The sequence below is a fragment of the Anser cygnoides genome, chromosome 2, assembly GCF_040182565.1.
Source record: "Anser cygnoides isolate HZ-2024a breed goose chromosome 2, Taihu_goose_T2T_genome, whole genome shotgun sequence".
In the NCBI taxonomy this organism is placed as follows: domain Eukaryota; kingdom Metazoa; phylum Chordata; class Aves; order Anseriformes; family Anatidae; genus Anser; species Anser cygnoides.
This window is the reverse complement of record NC_089874.1, coordinates 94,150,700-94,170,957: the sequence shown is the minus strand read 5'-3', so window position 1 is coordinate 94,170,957 and position 20,258 is coordinate 94,150,700. Positions and strand designations below refer to the sequence as shown.

The window sequence follows — 20,258 nt, the reverse complement described above, 5'->3', positions numbered from 1 at the left end:
TAACCATTCGTTTTATGAGGACTGCTTTGTTTCCAAAATTTGTGAGTGTTAAGATTTTCCCCACTTTTTTTAAAAGAAATTCTAGACTCTGGTTTCTATCAGATCTCCAAAATCCACACCAGTAGTTACAATGCTGTAGTAACAAGTCTGTTAGCTACCGAAACAGTAACTCAAAAGATATCAGCTAGCCTTTGATTGTGCTTATTGTGCATAAATTTAGTCAACAACTTTGACAATGTTTCTTTAATAATCTTCATAGAATGTTTGATTATTTATGACTTTTTTTTTTCCTGATAACATTTTTAAAAGGATATTCTTGATGTTACAAAAACAAGTGCAGAACCCTTTTGTAATGTAATAAACTTAGTTTAGTGATAGCTTAGCGATCTTTTTTCTTTCAATTCATTGTTTAGTGACCTTCAGAAGCAGAGGCAATTGCAACATCTCATCAGCTTTGGTAACTCTCATAATCTCCATTCATGTTAGTAAAATAGAGAATAAGTATTTAGTACATTATCACATATAAAGTTTTTCCAGAACATATTCCTATAATTATAATTTATGTCCAGTTAAGCAGAATTTAACAAGTCTGTCAATGGTATATGACTTTTTTGTCAGGCAACAACAACAAAACTCCAGAACTGTTACTTAACATTAAGTTATTCTTCCTTGTCTTCCACTAAAAGTAGAAATCTTAACTTGACTCAGGCAAAATGGAACTTAAATTATAACTAGTGGAAGCTGTTTGATTGCTACATAGGTTATCAAGTTCTCTCCCCACATGGCATCCTTCCTCATTCACGCTGCGCAGTTGAAAAATGTGGTGAGCCATGATACTGAGACCCAGGATTCAGCAAGTCTTTTAATAGAATATTTTTGTACATTATTCCCTTTCTCTTAAAGTAGGGGATTTTAGCATCCTATTGGTTTCACTTAGTTTTATGTGTGAAACCATATTCTAAATCTTTAAACATGAAAGATGTAATTACGTCTTTGTTAAGTCTCGTGAAGTACTTAAAACTCTGGCGCAGCCGGGTTACTCATTTGTAAGTTGCTTTCATGTATATTTAATACAGCAAAATTGTAATTGTATAATTGCATTTCTTGATTTGTTGTTGTTGTGTTTTTCCTCCTGTACCCTTTATTGCCTTAAACCATGCTCCCAATGCATTTTGATCTTAAAATTTATTTTTGGTTATATGCATACTTGCCCACATTCATTTCAGATAAAATTTGCGAGGTAGAGCTTGGCCCAAAAGAAAGGGAGTCACGTATTAAGAGACTGTGATAAAGATTTGCTTTTTCAAATATTTACAGGGTTGAATGTAGTAGTTTTCGTCCAGAAAACGTTTGAATTTTTGTATTACAGTTGATTCCAAGAAATATCGGTCTGTATTTTTTTTCTTCTGATGTTTTTTATTGCTCAGTTCTTCCACGCTCATTCTCAGTTTTACTTCTAGCCCTCTCCTGTGGTACATCTTATAAGACAAAGAAGACTTTGCAAGAAAACAGTTTATGTATATCAATGATTTGCATATTTTCTCTTTTTTCCTAGAAATTCTTCTAGAGATGATGATGATGGAGTAGGAATAATAGAAATTATTTTCACATAAAAAGATACATTTATATAAATAAAACTCAGGAATTTTGCACAACCGTATCCCCCAAAAACTCACCTATTTTTAAATTCTGCCTTGCAGCAACTTTATAGAAAGAAACCAGGGTTGGCTGTTACATGTGCAAAGGTACCTCAGAATATGGACAAGAATCGATACAAAGATGTTCTACCTTGTGAGTACTAAGTACAGACTTTTTGCATATTTTTGTACTCTAAATGATAGTTTATAAGACTGTTGTATTTAATTTCTTTGTAAAGATTTAATTATATTATCCAAGTTATATAAATGTTCATTTTATTTTCTAAAAGATCTATTTTGTTTTGTAACCTGCTGTTTATGTCTGCAATTCCTCATTTTTTTGACTTAAAAGGGAAGCATGACCCCTAATTTCTAATTTAATTCCTTCTTTATTTTATTTTTTGTGTGCAGATGATGCCACGAGGATAATACTGCAGGGAGATGAAGATTACATTAATGCAAATTATGTGAATGTAAGTCATACAGAGACCTGCATTTGCTCACTTTCTATATTACAATAGCAGGCTAAATTTAGCCTTTTCTAAGGAATAAGGGTTATTCATTTTACATTTTGGGGATTCATAAATGTAATAGATGTGTAGATTCATAATGTAAGAGAGGAGATGTCTCTTGTGAAACAGGTGGTCACTCTGATACACAGCAGATAAAAGCACATGGAATCCACCATAATTTTCCTATACTGCATGACATAATTTTGTGGGTTTAATATTTAGCTCCTTATGTAGACCTGAGAAAATGGGCAACATTCCAGACTAAGCTTTATTTTGTAATAATATTTTTAATGAAAATTGTTTTCGGGTTTTTGTCTTGTGGCTGTGAATAATGATGCATTAAATTGATGAAACAGAGCAGTTAACTCTTGTAGGTTTTTGTTAGTTACTGAAAGCGTTCTCCTGTCTGATCAGAGTCTTGGAGATTAAAAATAGTTTAGCATTGCTTAGGTTAGGTATTTTGTCAACTTTAATTTCTCAATAAATACCTCAGAAAACTTGGAAGTGTTTGAACAGTTCTTGTCTGTCAATCACGTTCTCCAACCTGTTGTTTTTCTGATAGCCTTTGACTGTATATTTTAAAATGAACCTTTCCAAATTAGCTTGTTAGCTAATTTAGGTATTAGGACCAATCTTTTTCAAAATGTAGATGAAATCTGTGATTTTGATTCAGCTCTTTCTGTAAATCGTTTTTGTCTATTTTGTAAATTCTGAGGTTGTCTCCTATAACTTAAAACTAAGCCTTTTTCGTCTAGAACCACTTATAGCCTATCAGCTATACTATAAAGGGTCCGGAAGAGAAACCAGAACTCTCATTGCCTAAATCACGTGTTTAAGATGGGAGACAAGGAAAAGAGGGGGGGGGAATGTTTGTGTATCAGATACATTTGGGAAAGAATAAACTATTAACTTACTGTATCCAGTATCAACTATTACATAGCTTTTGCTAGTGCACCTTTGGTATACCTTGCCGTTACTCCTTACTAAATATTAAAGAAAACTTGGAAAGCTTTGCAGTTTCAAGTTTTGAAATACATTTTCAGTATTAATTAGCTCTTCCTATTTCAGTTGAAGGGATGTAGTATCTATAGTATAGAATTAGTTTAAATTAAATGTTTGAAGATTATCACATAACAAATTGTGATCTTGATGGTCTTCTTGCTCAGCTCGTATTCTTAATCTTTCCTCAAAACTTTGTTTGAATGAAATGCTGAATATTTAAAAAAAAAAAAAAAAGGCACTAATTGAGTAGTAAGAACAAATTTTACATAGGGCATTTCTTTCTCCTTATAGATGGAAATTCCTTCTGTGGGCATTGTGAACAGGTACATTGCTACACAAGGACCTCTTCCTCACACATGTGCACACTTCTGGCAAGTTGTCTGGGATCACAAGCTGTCGCTGATTATTATGTTAACAACTCTCACAGAACGAGGACGGGTAAGTATATTCAGGTTCTTTGTATGCTAAAGAAATATACTATGCCTTCATACTATTTCTCCCATTGTTATGATCAAATAACCCTAAAATAGGCCACCTTATTCTGTTGAATCATTTCTCTGAAGGCCAGACTTTCTGAATTACTTAGAGGAAGAGATTTTTTTTTTTTTTCTGTTATGTTTCTTTGAAAACAAACCAGCTATCAGATAAACAGAAATCACTGCACTGAGTCCGACTTTGTTGATCAGCCAGCTATTGCATGCTGTCCTTTCCCATAAGAACTGAGCTCCATGTTGCAGTGACCCAGTGGTTCAGCACGTCTGGAAGTTCTGAGCACACTGAGCAAAACTTCCAGTTGGGCTTCAAACCAGAATCTGCCATTTCACTACTTACTAAATTAAGCATGTTAGTGGTCAGAATATAACCTGTTTGCTTTTACTTAAGTCAAAGGTTCTTTCCTAGAATTGCTCTAATTCCTCTAATTTTGCTTAAATTCTAGTGTTCCGTTAGTTTCAGGATAATAGTATAATAATAATAATAGCATAATTCAGGATAATTCAGTGAAAATTAAAGCAATATCTGTTGCATTTTGTTGTAGCTTGAGTTAAGGTGTCCTTTTTAGTTTTAAAGATGAAGGTTTTAGGTGATTAAAGAAAGGAATTGTTTTTGAAGTTTCAGAAGCTAAAAACTGAATGGTGGGAAAGATGATGTTTGGATGCCTTTACCTTAGTAAAGGTATCTTTAGTTTATCTTTATTTCCTGTATCTATTCTACACTATCAAATTTACCTGGTATCCCAGTCAAAAACTAATGTTTTTGGAATGCAAGAGAGCAAATACTTGAGGTCCTAAATAGCATCATGATTGAGAAGGAACACTTAAACAACAATGTAATTCCTCATCAAAGTGTATGCAAGAAGTGTAAAAGCTGAAAAGAATAAATTTTAACCATGGTCAGACCACACATCTATTCATTTCAGGTTGGAAATAAGGAGACATTTCTTCTCAGAAAGAGCAGTCAGGCATTGGAACAGGTTGCCCAGGGAAGTGCTGGTGTCATCGTCCCTGGGGGTGTTCAAGGAAAGGTTGGATGTGGTGCTTAGGGACATGGTTCAGTGGGTGACATTGGCAGTAGGGTGATGGCTGGACCAGATGGTCTTGGAGGGCTTTTCCAACCTTAATGATTCTGTGATTCATAAAGATAGACATTATTGAACATCATCTGGCACAAAAATGCTCTCTTATCTTTCCTCTGTATTGCAATCAAAATAACTTCCTTTTCTTAAGAAGCACAGGCCAATATTTGTCTGTACTTTTCTCAGTGAGTTGGAACTTTCAAGGCAATATGCAGCTAACTTCTAACCATCCTGCCTTTACATTTATGTACCATGCGCTGAGTTTTCTTTACATTCAGATGTGACCACAGTTTGTGAGTGAATTTTTAGAGACAGAAAAAGATGTACAACTTTGCCAGAATATCCCTATTGGCAAATGCCATTCCTCTTTTCAAGGCCCAGAGATCTTATATTCTAGATATATATATCTATTTTCAACAGTGTTAAGATTTATAGCATGGGATTAAAAAAAAATCCAGTAAAGTTCCTTTTTTTTTTTTTGTAGAAACGACTGCACTATATTTTGACTTAGATTGAAAGGAGAAACAAGACTACTACAGTAAAAGTTATGGGCATAATAGTTAAAATTTGAATAATTTCTTTTTATAAGTCATTGAAAACTGAGCCCTAAAAAGGCAGAAGGAACAAACTGTAACATTTCAAAATTTTCAGCCTCAGCTGTAGTAGTTAAAAAATAAAATAAAATAAAATAAAATAAAACACACTTTAACGCACTGGCTTAAAGGTTAAGCCATTATGGGAGTGTATGAAATGAGTGTGAGACAGAGGAGCAAGTTACACTTTTCCTGCATCAGTAAGTATGTTTCTGGGCCTATGTTTATAGCTATAGCATTTTGACACAGTTAGTCCTTTAAGACATCTGTCTTCAGTCTTACATCTGACATCTTAAAAAAAAAAAAAAAAAGTCATGTTGCTTATCTTCCACAAATGACACTCAGATGAACTGAAGTTGTTCATCAGTTCTTCTAGTTTCTTAGCTCAGTTTGCCCTAGAAAAATGTGAAGGGCAGCTTTCATTATGTGACCCAGTTACTGTATATTATTGTCCCTACAATAACTTTCTGTAAAGTATTCTTGCTACAAGTGTTTATAAGCATCATTGTGTGTTAATTGTGTGTTAATCACATTAAACACACAAAATGTTGTCAAATGGAAAAATGAAGACTTTTTTTTCCCCATTCAGTGAATTGCTGTCAAAAACTAAAGTTGTGCATAGCTCTTAGTGGCATGAAAGAGGTATAAACCTGAGCTGAGGAAGTTGTCTTTACCTAGGGTTGTTTCATTTCCTTCGTCACTTTCTTTCAGGGGTAGGGGACAGGAAAGCGTTCTTAAGGACGCAGCTGAATACGTACCAGGCATGCTGTACTTCTGGAGGAGTGCATGTTAAGGAGTGACAGAGTGCTGTTATTCTTTTTCCTGCTTGCTCTTCCTGTGCAGACTGAGTTATGTTTTAGGGCCCTCAGAAACAGAGCATGCCTTGCTCTTGCCTTCAGCCATGAGACTGCAGTATTGGAAGAGGGGCAGAACAGACTGGTTTGCACTTCTGCTTGCTTTTTCTTGCTAGCACAGAGTAGTTGGGCTCTGCTGAAGTTTCCTACCTACTGTTAACTATAGAAACAGTGTTCTTACAACACTAGTAGTTCATCTAATTACTACTTAATGTTTATAATATTTATAATACAACTTATTATAATTAATATTTGTAATAAACCATTTATGCATTCCAGCATGATCTTGCTTTAAGGTTAAACTGCCTTATTGAAGGTTAACTGGGTCCCACTGGTATATACTGAAACCTGTATAGATTTTTGAACAGTGACCTTGGTGAGCATTGATCATCATTGATTTGGTAATGCAGTTTGTGTAGATGATTGTGGTCATGGAAAAGTCTGTCATGTCCTTTTGTTGAAAGGAAAGCATTAGATTCAGTTATTTAGGGCTCTGCTGAGGCAAGTCTTAAACACTCCCCGGAAAGGATATTCCATCACTTGTTTGGACCTAAGAAGTGCCAATGTTTAATTGCTGTTTCACATATTCCAAGGTTAATTGTTCTTAATAGCGAAGAATTTTATTCTTGTATCCTGGAAGAATTTCCCCCTGAAGCAACCTCTGCCCATTGTTTAGTGGCCTGTCACTGCACATCCTTGTGAAGACAGCACAGTTTTTTGTATACCTACCTTTTAGATATTGAATACCTGCTTAAATCCTCCTGGATTTTTATTCTCTAGGCTGAACAAGCCCAGTTTCTTCAGCCTTTCTTCATATGTCAAGTTACCCAATCCTTTACTGATCTAGGTGGCCCTCTGCTGGATCCTCTCCATTTTTTCATGTCTCTTGCAGTGGCATACATTCTTTATTGATTGTATATCCACACTGAGACTTTACTTACATTCACATGGAAAGGTCTGTTAAGGTTTTCTTTACTAAGTGATTTACAGCTTGGTCTTGTACTTCATTTTCGTATAGTAGCTTTTAAAGTTTCAAAACATATTTTTACATATAGATCTTTAAGTTGTGGAAGTAGGCATATAGTTGTAGACTCTGTTTTGGGGAATTAAATACTTTCATTTTGGTCTTCGAGTCGCCTCAAACCTGGAAGACTTGCAAGTGGTTGTTTTGCCTTTATGATGAGATGTTTCCTGAAGATGTCTACTTTTAATAATTGTTTCATACGCATTTTCAATTTTTAGTTTATTCTGTGGTAAAACCATCCAGAAGAGCTGGACTTAGCGCTTCATGACCTTCTGTGTAGATGAGAAAATTGTCAGTGCTCTGTTTCAGTGAGTTCAGCTCAGCTCAGCTCTTCCTCTTTCTCTAACCATATGACCCAGACTGCCTTCTCTCTTCCACTTCTTTGATGAAAACAAGTACAGATTTTTCACCTTTCATGCAGTGTCCGAACCGTTTCCACTGGTAAAACTGAATTAACAAGCTTGTTTGGTTGTGGCTGACTTGTTATAGATAGGTGTGTTTTAACTGCATGCATCTCCACATTCTCACAGACCATGTTTGCCCTATGCAGCCTAGCTTCTAATGTGTTTGAGGCATGCTTTACCAGTTATGAACCACTGTGATGAAGCTGAATGTGATCTTAAAACTACTCAGTATCTTCCAGGGAATCTTAATCAGGTTACCTTATGCAATTCAAAAACAATATATTCTCTGTACAGACCTGAAAAATAGAAAGCCACAGCTTTAACTGAACTGGAAACTAGATCCACAGCATTCCCACCTGCTTTTACCTGATCTGTATCTTTCTGCTCAGTGAAGTTCCATGCAGCTGGCTGGAAAAAACATTCAACACAGAGCAGGAATATTTCTTATAAAACATTTTACAGAGTGCTTTAAGCAGTTTATTTCTTTCAGGGCTATCCTGGTGTGTCGTGCTGAGGGAAAACCTGGACTAGCATATTCCCTTTTATTTTTCTTGCACTTTTTTTGTCAGCATAGTATTTGGTAGCATTTTTCTCTCTGTAACTGAAATCCTCTGACCACTTTGTAAGACTTTATACCAGTCTGATCAAGTCTTCAACTGCACTGTTCTGCAATACAGAGCTCTGAAACTCATTCAAGGTTTGTGATGGAATGTAAATTAGAAATGTGCTCATCGAACTTTGCCCTGCTTTTCAAATCAAACCATTTGAATAGAGCAGTAAGCAGTACATGCCAGAAAGCTTATCAGTTTCGAAGTGTAAATCCTAAAGCAAGTGAGAGAAGAGCTAGTCTGCTCTGACTGCTCATACTGACATCCTATAGAAGCTGAATCTTCTTAACAATCATCTATGGAAAATTTGGGTCGGAGGAGAGAGGAGCTAAGTCTGTACCTCTAACTTTGGCAAGAACAAATGATGGTAGTTTGTCAGCATGACTGGCAGTAGTCTTAGTGGTCTTAGGGTCTTAGATACTGTCAAGGTTTTGATTCTGAAAGAAAGAGAACAGAGGAAAATGGTGATAGTGTAGTATACTGCAGAAGAGAAGATGAGAGGTAGAGAAGATGAGATATGCCTAAAGAGAATATGTGATTGAAGTGGTAGACTAAGCTAGTTAGCTAGGCAGTGGCACTTTTTTAATGACACTAGAGGGTCAAGATTTCATTTTTCAAGGCCAATAGATGGATGTTCTTGTAAATGAAGTGGGATTTGATGAATGCCCAAGCAGGTGTCATCTGAAGATGAATGTAAAGGAAATATATAGCACCTTATGAGATTTATAGGTAAAACTTTCCCTTCAACTTTTATCTTGTCTTTCTCATACAAAAGAAAAATTGCCATCCCCTTTAAAAGGGCGGGGGGCGGGGGAAGAGGAAAACCATTGAAATGTATTAATTTTTTTCTCTGCTACCCTTGTGATCAGGACTTTACAGATGATTAAAAAGGGGTGTTAAAGCCTTTTTATGACAGAACACTGAAACAAAAACCCTAAATCACCAGTGAATCCCAGAACTTCAGAATTCCATGCTCTCTCTTCTATCTACACTAGCTGGTATACCTATCCCATTCACCAGTACGTTTACTTTCTCAACGCTTCTTGGAGTTGGAAGACTTCCCTGTAATTACTTGCATGCACATGAGCACCTACTAAAGTTAATTGTATTAATGATTCTGATCCTGGACACTTGTTTTGTTTTCAGAGAATATCTCAATTTTCACATATCTTTAAATCTGAGCATTATATGTAACGATGCATTGTTTATCGTTTTGGGGAAATATTGTTTATATGAAATCTTGAAGTAGCACTCAAATGTTTGAAGCCCAACTCCTATTTGAAAAGCAAATTTCACTGACTTAATAAAAACTATTTTGCAGGGTTTTCTAAAACATTCTTTTTTCTTCTCACATCAACATAATGCTGATGACTTTTGTTAGGCATTAAACAATAGAGACTGCATTTTTTATGCCCTTAAACTGAATTCAGTTCTGAAGGTATCTCTGGAGATATTGTTCCACCTATCTGCTTAGAAGAGGCAACTCTGAAATCCATGTAGATTGCACAGGGTCACGTTAGTTAAGTTTTGATTATTTCAGAGGATGGAGATTCCACAGCCTCTTAGAGCAGCTTGTTTTTGTACTTGACCATCCTCATCAATTTTTTTTTGCCAACATCTAATCAGAATTTTCCTTTTTGCACCTTTATGCAGTCGTCTATTGACCTTGCATTACACGCTTCTGGGAGATGTCGGTCTTCACCATAACCTGCTACTTGGTAGCTGAAGATAGTAATTAATCCCTCCCCCCTATACACACACGCTTTGCTTCTTAAGATGTAACAAATCCACGTTTCTCTTCCTAACTTATATTTTGAGAAATTGTTTTCAGAGATGGCAGTTTAGTACTAGACAGAAAACTCTTTATCTTATATCCTATTTGATTTTTTTTATTATAAATGTCTAAACCCGCAAGTTTATAGAGAGTTTAGCCCATTCTGTCATGTTAGGTTCCAATTTGGATGTAAACACCTCACCAACAAACCAAAGTAGTTGCTCCTTGAATTCTCTGAAGCATAGCATAGGTGGAAAGGCTAGAAACAGAAGTACTTGTTTAAAGTCTTGATGTGTACTTAATTTTCCTTTTGTCTTTACAGACAAAATGTCATCAGTATTGGCCTGATCCACCAGATGTAATGGAATATGGCAGCTTTCGTGTCAGATGCCACTCTGAAGATTGTACAATTGCATATGTTATTAGAGAAATGGTAGTTACAAATGTTGAGGTAAGTGCCTGCTGTCTTAAATTATATCCAAGCAAGCTGAATGAATACCTATGTAGATAGGTAGATATAGACTGGGAGTATACACATCTGTGTGTAAATATACACATTTCATAAAAGATATGTGTATAGATAATATGAATCAACATCGTATGATTATTTCTATAGAGCTTCCTGAAAACGTACTTTTTGAAGGGTTACATTGTCCTGTAATAAGTTAATCCATTATGCTGTACAGGTACTGTGATGAGCTTCATAAAGAAGTTCAGTGCTTCGCTGTTGACATTGTTGCAGTCACTGACTCTTCACAAATACTTAGATTTTCAATGAGATTTTTTTCTAAGCGTGCTCTTTCACGGTGAAAATACGGGGCACTTGGCTAATAGCACATGTGACTAGAATAGCTAGTAATGAAGCAAATCACAATAATGTCAATTTTAGAGAAGACAGAATTTCACCTGCTCCTTTTTATCATCTTTTGTTACAGTTCTAAAACTCCTTACCTTATAATAGTTTTTGCTAATGAGAGGGTTATAAAGCAAAGCAGAAGTGAAATACATGGAATACTTCTTATGTATGAGTTATGTATTTATGTAGTGAAATTTATGTTCAGATCACATCTATACTTCCCACAACCTGAATATAGGATCTGAAATTTGGCTTTTGTTCATAAGTTCTCCTACATTCTTACATATTTCCCTCTATCTGTTTTCCAAATTTCTGAGGTCACAAATATTTCTAAAAAGATGAACGGTTTATGCTATCATAAGATACTTGTATAAGAAATCACTTAACTGACCAAATGCTAATCTACAGTTTTAGTACTAGTCGATCTTCTGTGTGATTGTGCTTTAGTGTTACCAGAGTTGCTAGTATTAACAAAAAAAAAAAAAAAAAAAGGTTTTAAAGTGCAGTGTTTCATTGGCATTCTTACAGCAAGATCACCAGTCCTGTAGTCTCATAAATTTGTAACGGAATCAACTGAATCTTGACAGTGCACATAAATTTGTCTTAATGTGATTCAGATTTCTGTTGTAGTCCTAACTGTACAAGATACTAGCGCTTATGCTATTCAAAGATCTTTCAATTAGGATTGTTTACACTGTCTCGGTTTCTAGTTATGAGAAACCATCCAGTCAAGGAGCAATAGGCAAACTTCTATTCGCTGTCATTCAAATTAATGGATTGCAAATTAAATTTGGTTAGGTAATGCTTCTCCGTTCCAATGCTTCTTCCTGGCTAGTGTTTATCACTGTTTCATAATTTTGAGTAAATTCATCAGTATTCAGTATGTGTTTGCACTTCCAGTGTGTTGTTAGTAGCATGTGATATGTAAAAATCCTGTTGAATTTTTTTCATAAAAGTTTTTTTGAGATAAAGGCAATGTAAGAGCTTAGAGTGCTTTTTCAGACATACTAACAGATTTGATAGTACAAGGATCTCATACCCAAAGTTGTCCCATGGAAGCTCTCGGGTGAGAACATCATTTCTAATGCAAAGGCATATGCTTGCTCAGAGTTCATTTTCATGAGACAAAATGGGTGTGATTTTAAAAATTATTCTGAATTCTTCTAATAACTCTAAAAAGCTAGGCCGAGGTGGATGCATTTTTGTTGGGGAGGAGATTGTTTTGATTGCGCTCTGGTTTTTAATCCCTTTTTTCCACTAAGGGCAAGTTTGCTTATACAGTTAAATGGAGTGGTCACACTCAACCACTCATCATCCAGCTGCTCAATGCAGTAAAAACAGGACTCTAATAACTGGAAGCCTTGTGTGAGTTTGGTATTTCAGATGAGCAATGTACAAAGATTTTTATTTCAAAATCTAATGAAAGAAACTCTTTGAAACACTGAAGTATCTTGAAGTATCTCCTTGTTTTACATACCGTTTGACATTTGAGCTGCCTTTTTAAAGCTGATCAAATATATTCTCCTGGGGGCATCTTCTGCTTAAAAGTAGAATTTGCAAAGCTTTATATAGGCTCTCTGTCACAAATATTGTTGTTGGGTTCTTTGAAGAATACATAAAAAGTCATCTGAATTCAAATCAGGGTTTTATTAGTCCCTGAGTTAATGTGAGCATCATTGGATTGGTCTTTATGAAGTAGCTTTTAGTAGTAAGATGGATAAAGCTTCAAACCTCACAAGAGACTTGATTCCTGTTGGAAAGGCATATTTGTGAAAAAGTTTCCTGTGGATTAAGTTGCACAGGTTTCTAATTTGTCTTAAGGGAAAACAGCTAAAAAGAGAAGTTTATGAAATGATGCTCTTGGCCTTTTGTTCATATTTGTTTGGAAGATTTGAGGAACAAGAAACTTCCTAGGATTTTTCTGACACAGTTTATCTTGGTGCTTCTTCACCTGTAATTGAAGATCAGCAAGTGACTGAGGATCTATGAAATATTTGGAGCTTTTCTAAGCCTTGTGAAATTAAATATGGTTTAATTTCTGGCCCTTCTGTTTTCAAGACTAAGATTGAAATCAATCCTATAGTAAAAGGAAGAGAAAGCATATAAAGAACTAAGTTGTTTGTTTATTTATTTATTTATTAAAGCAACTTCAAAACATGTTTGGTCCATTTGTTCTGGTCCCCCAAGGAGAGAAATTGTGTAGTGCAAGTGCTAAATTCATCACACAGTGCACTATTTTGTAGAACAAGATAATTGGTTACTTTTAACCATTCAAAAAAAATAGAATGAGAAGTCTGAGGTAATCTTTCATTCAGTTTCCTTGAAGATAATTGCCTTGCAGCATACCAACCTCTCCAATTTTAGACAGTTACATTTTGAGCACTTTTTTTCTGGTTTCTTCTGCCTTTAAACAAGTGTTTTTCCTGATTTCAGTTAATTTTAACTAGAACCTAGCTGTGAAACCTAACAAGGCCGTGAAGACAATGCTTACTGAAGCATATTATTCAAAGAGCTTGAAATAAGAAGAAATGTTGCAAGTTTTTTTTTCATTCTGCTACATCTTGTTAGTTGTTTCCAAAGTGCCCTGTCATTCTCCCACCTGATTTGTTTTATTAACTCAAATAAATCATTCAACCACAAAGAAAAGAATTCAATGTTAAAAAATGGATTTAATTTAATCCTTTAAAGACCAATTACACCACTGCCATAATAACGAGTGAGCACCACAGGAGAGCACTGACAACCCGAGTCAAGGTGATTAATTAAGACAATTCCTTGTGTCATAATATGGACTGCTTAACGTGATTTCACAGACGATGACAATGCAAATAGAGGGATTTGGGGAGAAAAGTTTCTTTTTAATTTAAAAGCTATCACTTTCCATTGGCATCACAATGATGGAGAAGGTGGTTTGAAGGAAAAGGAAATAAATTGAAGTAGCAATTCAAAGAAATTGAAAATTAAGCATAAATTCACTTTGCTAAGGAAGGATATTGCTGTTTGCTGAAAGAAGGTAAAATTGCAAGACAAAGAACAAGTGGTATCTTTCTGTTTATGAATGACCAGCATGCAGGCTTTCTAGTGATTGCATTAAATTAATATTAGGTGAAACAGAGATAACGTAGATAAGCAACACTTTCTGCTGTAAACAGCTGAAAATAGAATCTTCGTAGTTTTTTAGAGATCTTAATTGTTTAGGCTTAGGCATTGCATGTCATATGGCAATTTGAGGGAAAGGTTCGGTTTGTTCATGTTACAGATTCTTGCAAAAGTTTCAGAGAAACAACCTACCCACACATTAAACAAGACCTTGTATTTTCTTTCCAATGAAATCTATATAAATTTTACAGTGTCACAACTGTCTTGAACAAACCTGCTGCACTGCAGAGGTACTTTAAATATGAAGTGTCTGGTCTAGATGTATTCTTTTCTGTCAAATACTCATGGTAGAAGAAAATAAGTTGGTTTTGAATAGTAAAGATTTGAAGAACAAGAGTAGGCTAAAAGTTTTATAGAAGGGGTGTCAAGAGGCATAATGAGACGGGAACAGAAATTAAGCCTTAAGCCTGATCATTGAGTTTCAGCTTTCAAGATATTTGTGAAGCCCATTAGCAAAGAGCATACCTTTTTCTTGCTTAGAAAATAGGTCCTTAGATAATAGGACCATTTTAAGGTTAATGTAGAAAAATATCTGTGTTTTTTTTTTTTTTTAACTGAAGATTAAATTATAACCTAAAGGGAAAAAAGAAAATGCAAACTCAATTGCTTGGACTTTAAGAAAAGTCAAAATTAATGTTGACTGCTTGAACCTAAATTTCCTTCCTTCAATATGAGTATTATAATTCTTAGCTGTGTGTGCTCTTTTCCTGAAGAACACCTGATTTTTTTATTTATCAGGGAGAGTCATTATAGCAGAATGAAATGAGGAAGCCGGCTTTATGGTGTAATTATAAGAAGCAAGGAACAGACTACCAAAAGATGAAGGATGGATATTTTTGTTGCTAAAAGTTTTGACAGATTGTCTCTTAAGAGGTACAGCAGCTATTTGAGAGATTACCTCTGCCAACCCTATACTTTGTCAGGAGTTGCAATCCCAGTGGTAGACTTATTAGAAAAAATCATGGCTCTTTACCCTGACTGTTTTTGAGCGAAATCCAGGATGTTAGCTTAACCACTGTGAAGCTGTGTATGCAATTAGATGTCTTGAATTTGCACAGAAATAGCAAATGCAAGTACGTCTCTTTTTCAGCCAGCATTTTTGCTGCAGCGATAATAATCATGAGCAGAAGGAAAATAACAAATACCATGGGACACAGATATGATGTCTTAGACCTGTGAAGCTGCTTGCTAAGTAAATGGGCGGGGGGGGGGGGGGGTGGAAGGGGGCGTCAAGCCCTGATGCAGCTAATATATATATGTTTAGACTTGTAAAAAAGGACTAACAAAGCCAGATTTTATAAAGAGAAATTTTTCATTTAGCAGTAATTAGGATGCTACTATAGCGATTGTCACTGAAAATCTTAGTGGAAAAAAATAAATCTGTGGTAAGGATTTAAACTGACTTGCAGACAGTAATGGTTTGATAAGCAACTTGAGCGTAACAAGAAGGTACCTCTTAATTTTTCATTACCAATTTTGTACAGAGAAACACGGTCTGGTAGGAATAACATGTTCAGAAATACTGGTAGTAGGGCATGCACAGTGGGGCTAACTATGGAACCAGTGACTATAATTCTACCACTTTTTTGTTTAGCTTCTGAGCACTAGATAAAGATTAAAAAAAAACTAAACATAACTAGAATTCTAGACTTCACAGTAATAGTTTTGTATTCTCTGAATGAGACATTATTAGAGTTCAAAAACAACTAGTTCTAACATGACTATGCATAGCGTTTACAACAGCTTTAGCTTACTAATAAAAATTGAAGCACTTAAAATACTTTGGCATTTTGAAAAGCAAATGATATAGCAATTAAGTTTTAACAATGTGTATCATCTCGGAACAGCACAACCAGAAGAATAACAAGCTGATTATATAAAAATGCCAATAACTAAAAAACTATGTTGAAACTTGAGGAATACCTGGAGTAACTAATGGACAAGTACGTTGGTTTCTAGGAATGAATAGGGCATGTAGCAGAAAATGGAAGATGATCACACCAGAAGAAGCTGTTTTGAGGACTAACAGCATGCTCTTACAGTGTATTCTTACTCTGAAGAGGTCTTATGCAACGTGCTTGTTGTACTTGTTGTCTATAAACTACCGTTAAAAAAAAAAAAAAAGTCAACTCAATATATTCAGGCCTGGATTACTAACAAGTAAAAATTAATAGTTAACTCTTTCCTCTTTTCTGAGCTTGTAAAATGCCTTTTTGGTAAATTTCTGTAATTACCTTGCCTGGAATAAACCCATTTCCTAGCACTTTGCTTGGTACATAAGCGGTAGGTATTCTGTCGCTTTACTTCTGTGTCTTACTGACCTGCTCCCTGGGAGTGGAACCACTTCCCCTAATGGAAGAGGAAAGCAGAAATCAAAGTCATTTGAAACAGGTCATATATTTCAGTAAATGTTAGCTTAAGGACAAAACAATAACAGCAACAAAAAACCTCTTGAAGTCACTAGCATTATGAAAGCATTCCTGCATGGACCATTAGTGAGAGGTCAGCTTTTATAGACTAACGCAGTGATAAAGGAGGGTTTTATTTCAGTAGGGTGTCAAATGCTAAATTTGACTATTGAGATTGGTAAAACACAGCTAACAGTTTAACCATTGCTAAACAAGTGGAAGAAATAAAGGGACAATGTGAAGGCTTGTTTCAGTTTGTGAAGAGAGAGATCCTCATTGTATGATGCAGCAGAGCTTTTTCTTTACATTTTGTTTTTCTCTCCACCCTAATCATTAGTTATATTTGTAGCATAGCAGTGGAGCCCAATCTGAATGCAAAGGTGACTGAGTGGTTTTCTAGTCAAAGTTAACAAAGAGTTAAATTGAAAGAACTTCGGTAAAACTGTTTTTTAGGTATAACTGAATGAAAAAAAAAAAAAGCTCTTCATATAGCAGAATCTTTCAAGTAGTTAAATTCTGTTTGTAAAGAAAAATATTTTTCTGTGATGGAACAGAAATCATATGTTTACAATAAAAACACATATCTATCTATATACAATGAACTATATATGTATTTGCGTTTTCTAACGAACCACAGTGAGCAAATGTTGCAGAAAACTTTGTAGTGTGACTGAATTTGTAAGCACACGTATATTTAGAATAGATACACAGCTGCACTTTGAGAGATTGAATTGGATTGCAGAATGAGATAAAAATGACGTTGTTATTTCTTGTGAGAGAACCTAATAGACTGCAGGTAATGAACGAGTGATATGAGTCTTACAGCGCAGAACCAGTATGCCAGCATAGCGTTCCTAAATACTATATGTACTACAGGACATATGGCCCCTTTTTTGTGAAATGTAAAAACAAAACCATGCTTTTGAGCTGTGATTGGGCAGCCCCAATGCCCTGCTGTTGTTCTGAATGCTTCTTCTGTTTTCAGCAGTTTTTTTTCTATTTTTCATTCTGTTCTAAACTCTTGCATGATACTGTTATAAGTAAGTCTTGTAGCATTTTACCTCAGGTGAATTGTTGATGTCAAGGTATAATTGGTCAAGAGTCAATAAATTAAGAAATTGAAAATCTGTTTAGATCACAGAAATTAAATTTGGTACCTCATTGATTTACCAACAGTTAGTCTTTTGCATGTTAAGAATTACATGTTTATGCTTTACTCTGAACTATAAAACAACAAACATTTTCCATGTCCTATTTCTCACAACATCTGCAGAATATGCTCACTGTGAAAAGTATAACTTGTGTCTGTCAATACAGGAGTTGTAACATTGAACACTTTTCGAAAACCTTACTATATTTTAGACAGAACAGCAGCACAACGTCACCCATCTCCAGTACGTTGCTTGGCCTGATCATGGTGTTCCTGATGACTCCATGGACTTCTTGGAGTTTGTGACCTGTATGAGACCAAAGAGAGTGGAGAATGAGCCGGTCCTTGTTCACTGCAGGTACTTGTGTTTTAAAATTCTGATTACAGATTTGGTTCAGCCTTTGAACAAGCATTTACTTTGAAAAGTGTCTGAAAGGCAGCAGATAGCTTGAATTAGATGAAAATGCTAAGACTATGCAATACCAAAAGAAGGTGTTCTTTTTTCTCTTCCTTTCTCCTACAATTTTTTGGTGAAACTGCTTAGTTACATAAGTATCGCAGAGCTGATAATCTGTAATGTAAGTTGTTCTCCATTTTTATCCTCCACCAAGCCTGTAAACTCATCGTGAATGGTACTGGAAAGTTTTTCTGTGGATAAAGAACCTGTCAAAAAGCAGTCATTTAGCTCTTACCTTTTTAGTCAAAAATATAAAATCAGTACATGTAGATTATTAGCAGTTATAACTGTTAAAAATCATTTACTGTAAGTGTTCAGGTTTTAAATTTTTTTATGCAAAAACTATTTTCTTAGTAATCATTGGCAAGAAATATTACTGAAGTTGCTTTAGAGATAGGCTTTGTGCACTGCTCTAATCATAGAAAGGTCTTTCTGTAATTTTGTAAGGCTATTTAGCATCATAATATTGTGATAAGAATCTGATGTATTGCAAAATCCTGATTTTATTGACTATTTTTCTATTATATTTCACAGTGCTGGAATCGGTCGCACTGGTGTACTGGTCACTATGGAAACAGCCATGTGCTTAATTGAAAGAAACCAACCTGTTTATCCACTGGATATTGTACGAAAAATGCGAGACCAGCGAGCTATGATGGTGCAAACATCAGTAAGTGATGGAGATGGAGAAGGAAGCCTCATTTTCTGTATATTGCACTTGTTCGGTTTTAAAAGAGATGCAAGGTGTTAAATGACCTAGTCCTATGAGTCTTCAGTTGCCGTTATATTTCATGCTTCCTACATTTAACATACCTTAACACAATGAAAAAGGCTGCTTTACTTGTTAGGTGTGTATTTAACTGTTTATAAATATTTCTTACCTTGCAGTTAAAAGGTGATTAATTTTTATACCTTGCAAGTAGTTAGAATACAGAAAGTCACCTACCAAATCATGTGTTTATATTCCTTCATCTAAATTCTATGCAAAAAGCTAAAATAATTTCTTGGTTTTCATTCTTTGTACAAAGCCTCATAGGTCATTGTTAAACTGAAGGTAAAATTAAAGGGTTTGTGCTACAATTTGTAGAGGGAGTAGAAATTTGATAGGAACAACATATGCATCTTTTTCAATTGTGCTGCTACTCCAGTTTAGGAGAAACAAAGGGCAAGAATGAAATTCAGGAAAAGCTAGGGTAATATCAATAACTGAAATATGAAAATAGGAGGTGATTTTCTTTTTAAGATGGAGATGGTTTGATAACAATTTGAGATCATGAGGACAATTCTGCTAGCTATGAAAATGAACTTCCTGATGTTAGAGATGAGGGATGGGAGGCTCCACTTCCTTGTATAGAAGTTGAATAACTGAATATTAAGTATGCGTTATCTAAAAGAGCTAAATGCCCTACAGCAAATCAAAGTAAAGTGGTCTAGACCAACAAAGTCAGCAGTTAAATCTTTTTTTTTTTTAAGAAAAAAAAAAAGAGCTTTGGTTTCCACTTGAACAGGGAAATCCCAAAATCACAGAATGTTTAAGGTTGGAAGGGACCTGATCCAGGGGGGTTGCTCAGTTATAGCAGTCTGGCCTGAAGCATGTTCAGGAGCTCATTAGAGACTGTATATGTACTCCAGCTCTACAAAGATGATATACATAGCCAGATGCATGTTGTGAGTTAAGATCAGGGCATACTCAGTAAGAATGGACTTAGCAGAGCTATTAACAGATCAGTTTAGTGTCTGCTGTTAATCATGCAAAAGCTGTAGTTTCTCAAAGATCTGTAATTTGGTTATCAGGAACAGGAAGACAAAAGCTTCAATCAGTGTAATAATGCTACAATAAAAATTGTATAGCTGTGTGGCCTTCCATTTGGGGGCGGGGGGAGGGGGGGGGGGGGGAAGCACTATATTCCATTAAAGAGAAATTAGATATATTAAACGAGGTAGAAAGTAGTGCTTTTAGGACGTAGTAAGAACTAGTTACCAACTGAATGGTAGGAATACAGGCAACAGATAACAGCAAAGAAAACAAGTAGTCAGAGCCTGAGTCAGAGGAAGCAATGCTGAAGTGTTCATTCATATTTGTTCAACAACTTGATCATACAAAGGAGTTAACAGAAGTATTGAACAGCGCTAAATATCACAGTTGACTTGTTCAGGCAGTAAAAATATGCAAATGAAAATAAGAGAAAAGTCAAGGTAATTAAGAAATAAAGACAAAAGAACAAAGTGATATTGGAGGTGGGAGTA

The 20,258-nt window shown here is 35.2% G+C and overlaps 1 protein-coding gene across 6 annotated transcripts in view; it reads left to right on the top strand.

Moving 5' to 3' along the window:
• The window catches only part of PTPN3 (protein tyrosine phosphatase non-receptor type 3), a 177,032-nt gene that overhangs the window by 148,591 nt on the left and 8,183 nt on the right, over window positions 1–20,258 (top strand). For all 6 annotated transcript variants that reach the window (XM_048046028.2, XM_048046027.2, XM_013195332.3 and 3 more), the window contains 6 exons: window positions 1,701–1,791; window positions 2,049–2,110; window positions 3,443–3,589; window positions 10,304–10,432; window positions 17,767–17,912; window positions 18,546–18,681. In XM_048046028.2, the coding sequence (XP_047901985.2) occupies window positions 1,701–1,791; window positions 2,049–2,110; window positions 3,443–3,589; window positions 10,304–10,432; window positions 17,767–17,912; window positions 18,546–18,681 (711 nt within the window). The remainder of the gene's footprint in view (window positions 1–1,700; window positions 1,792–2,048; window positions 2,111–3,442; window positions 3,590–10,303; window positions 10,433–17,766; window positions 17,913–18,545; window positions 18,682–20,258) is intronic.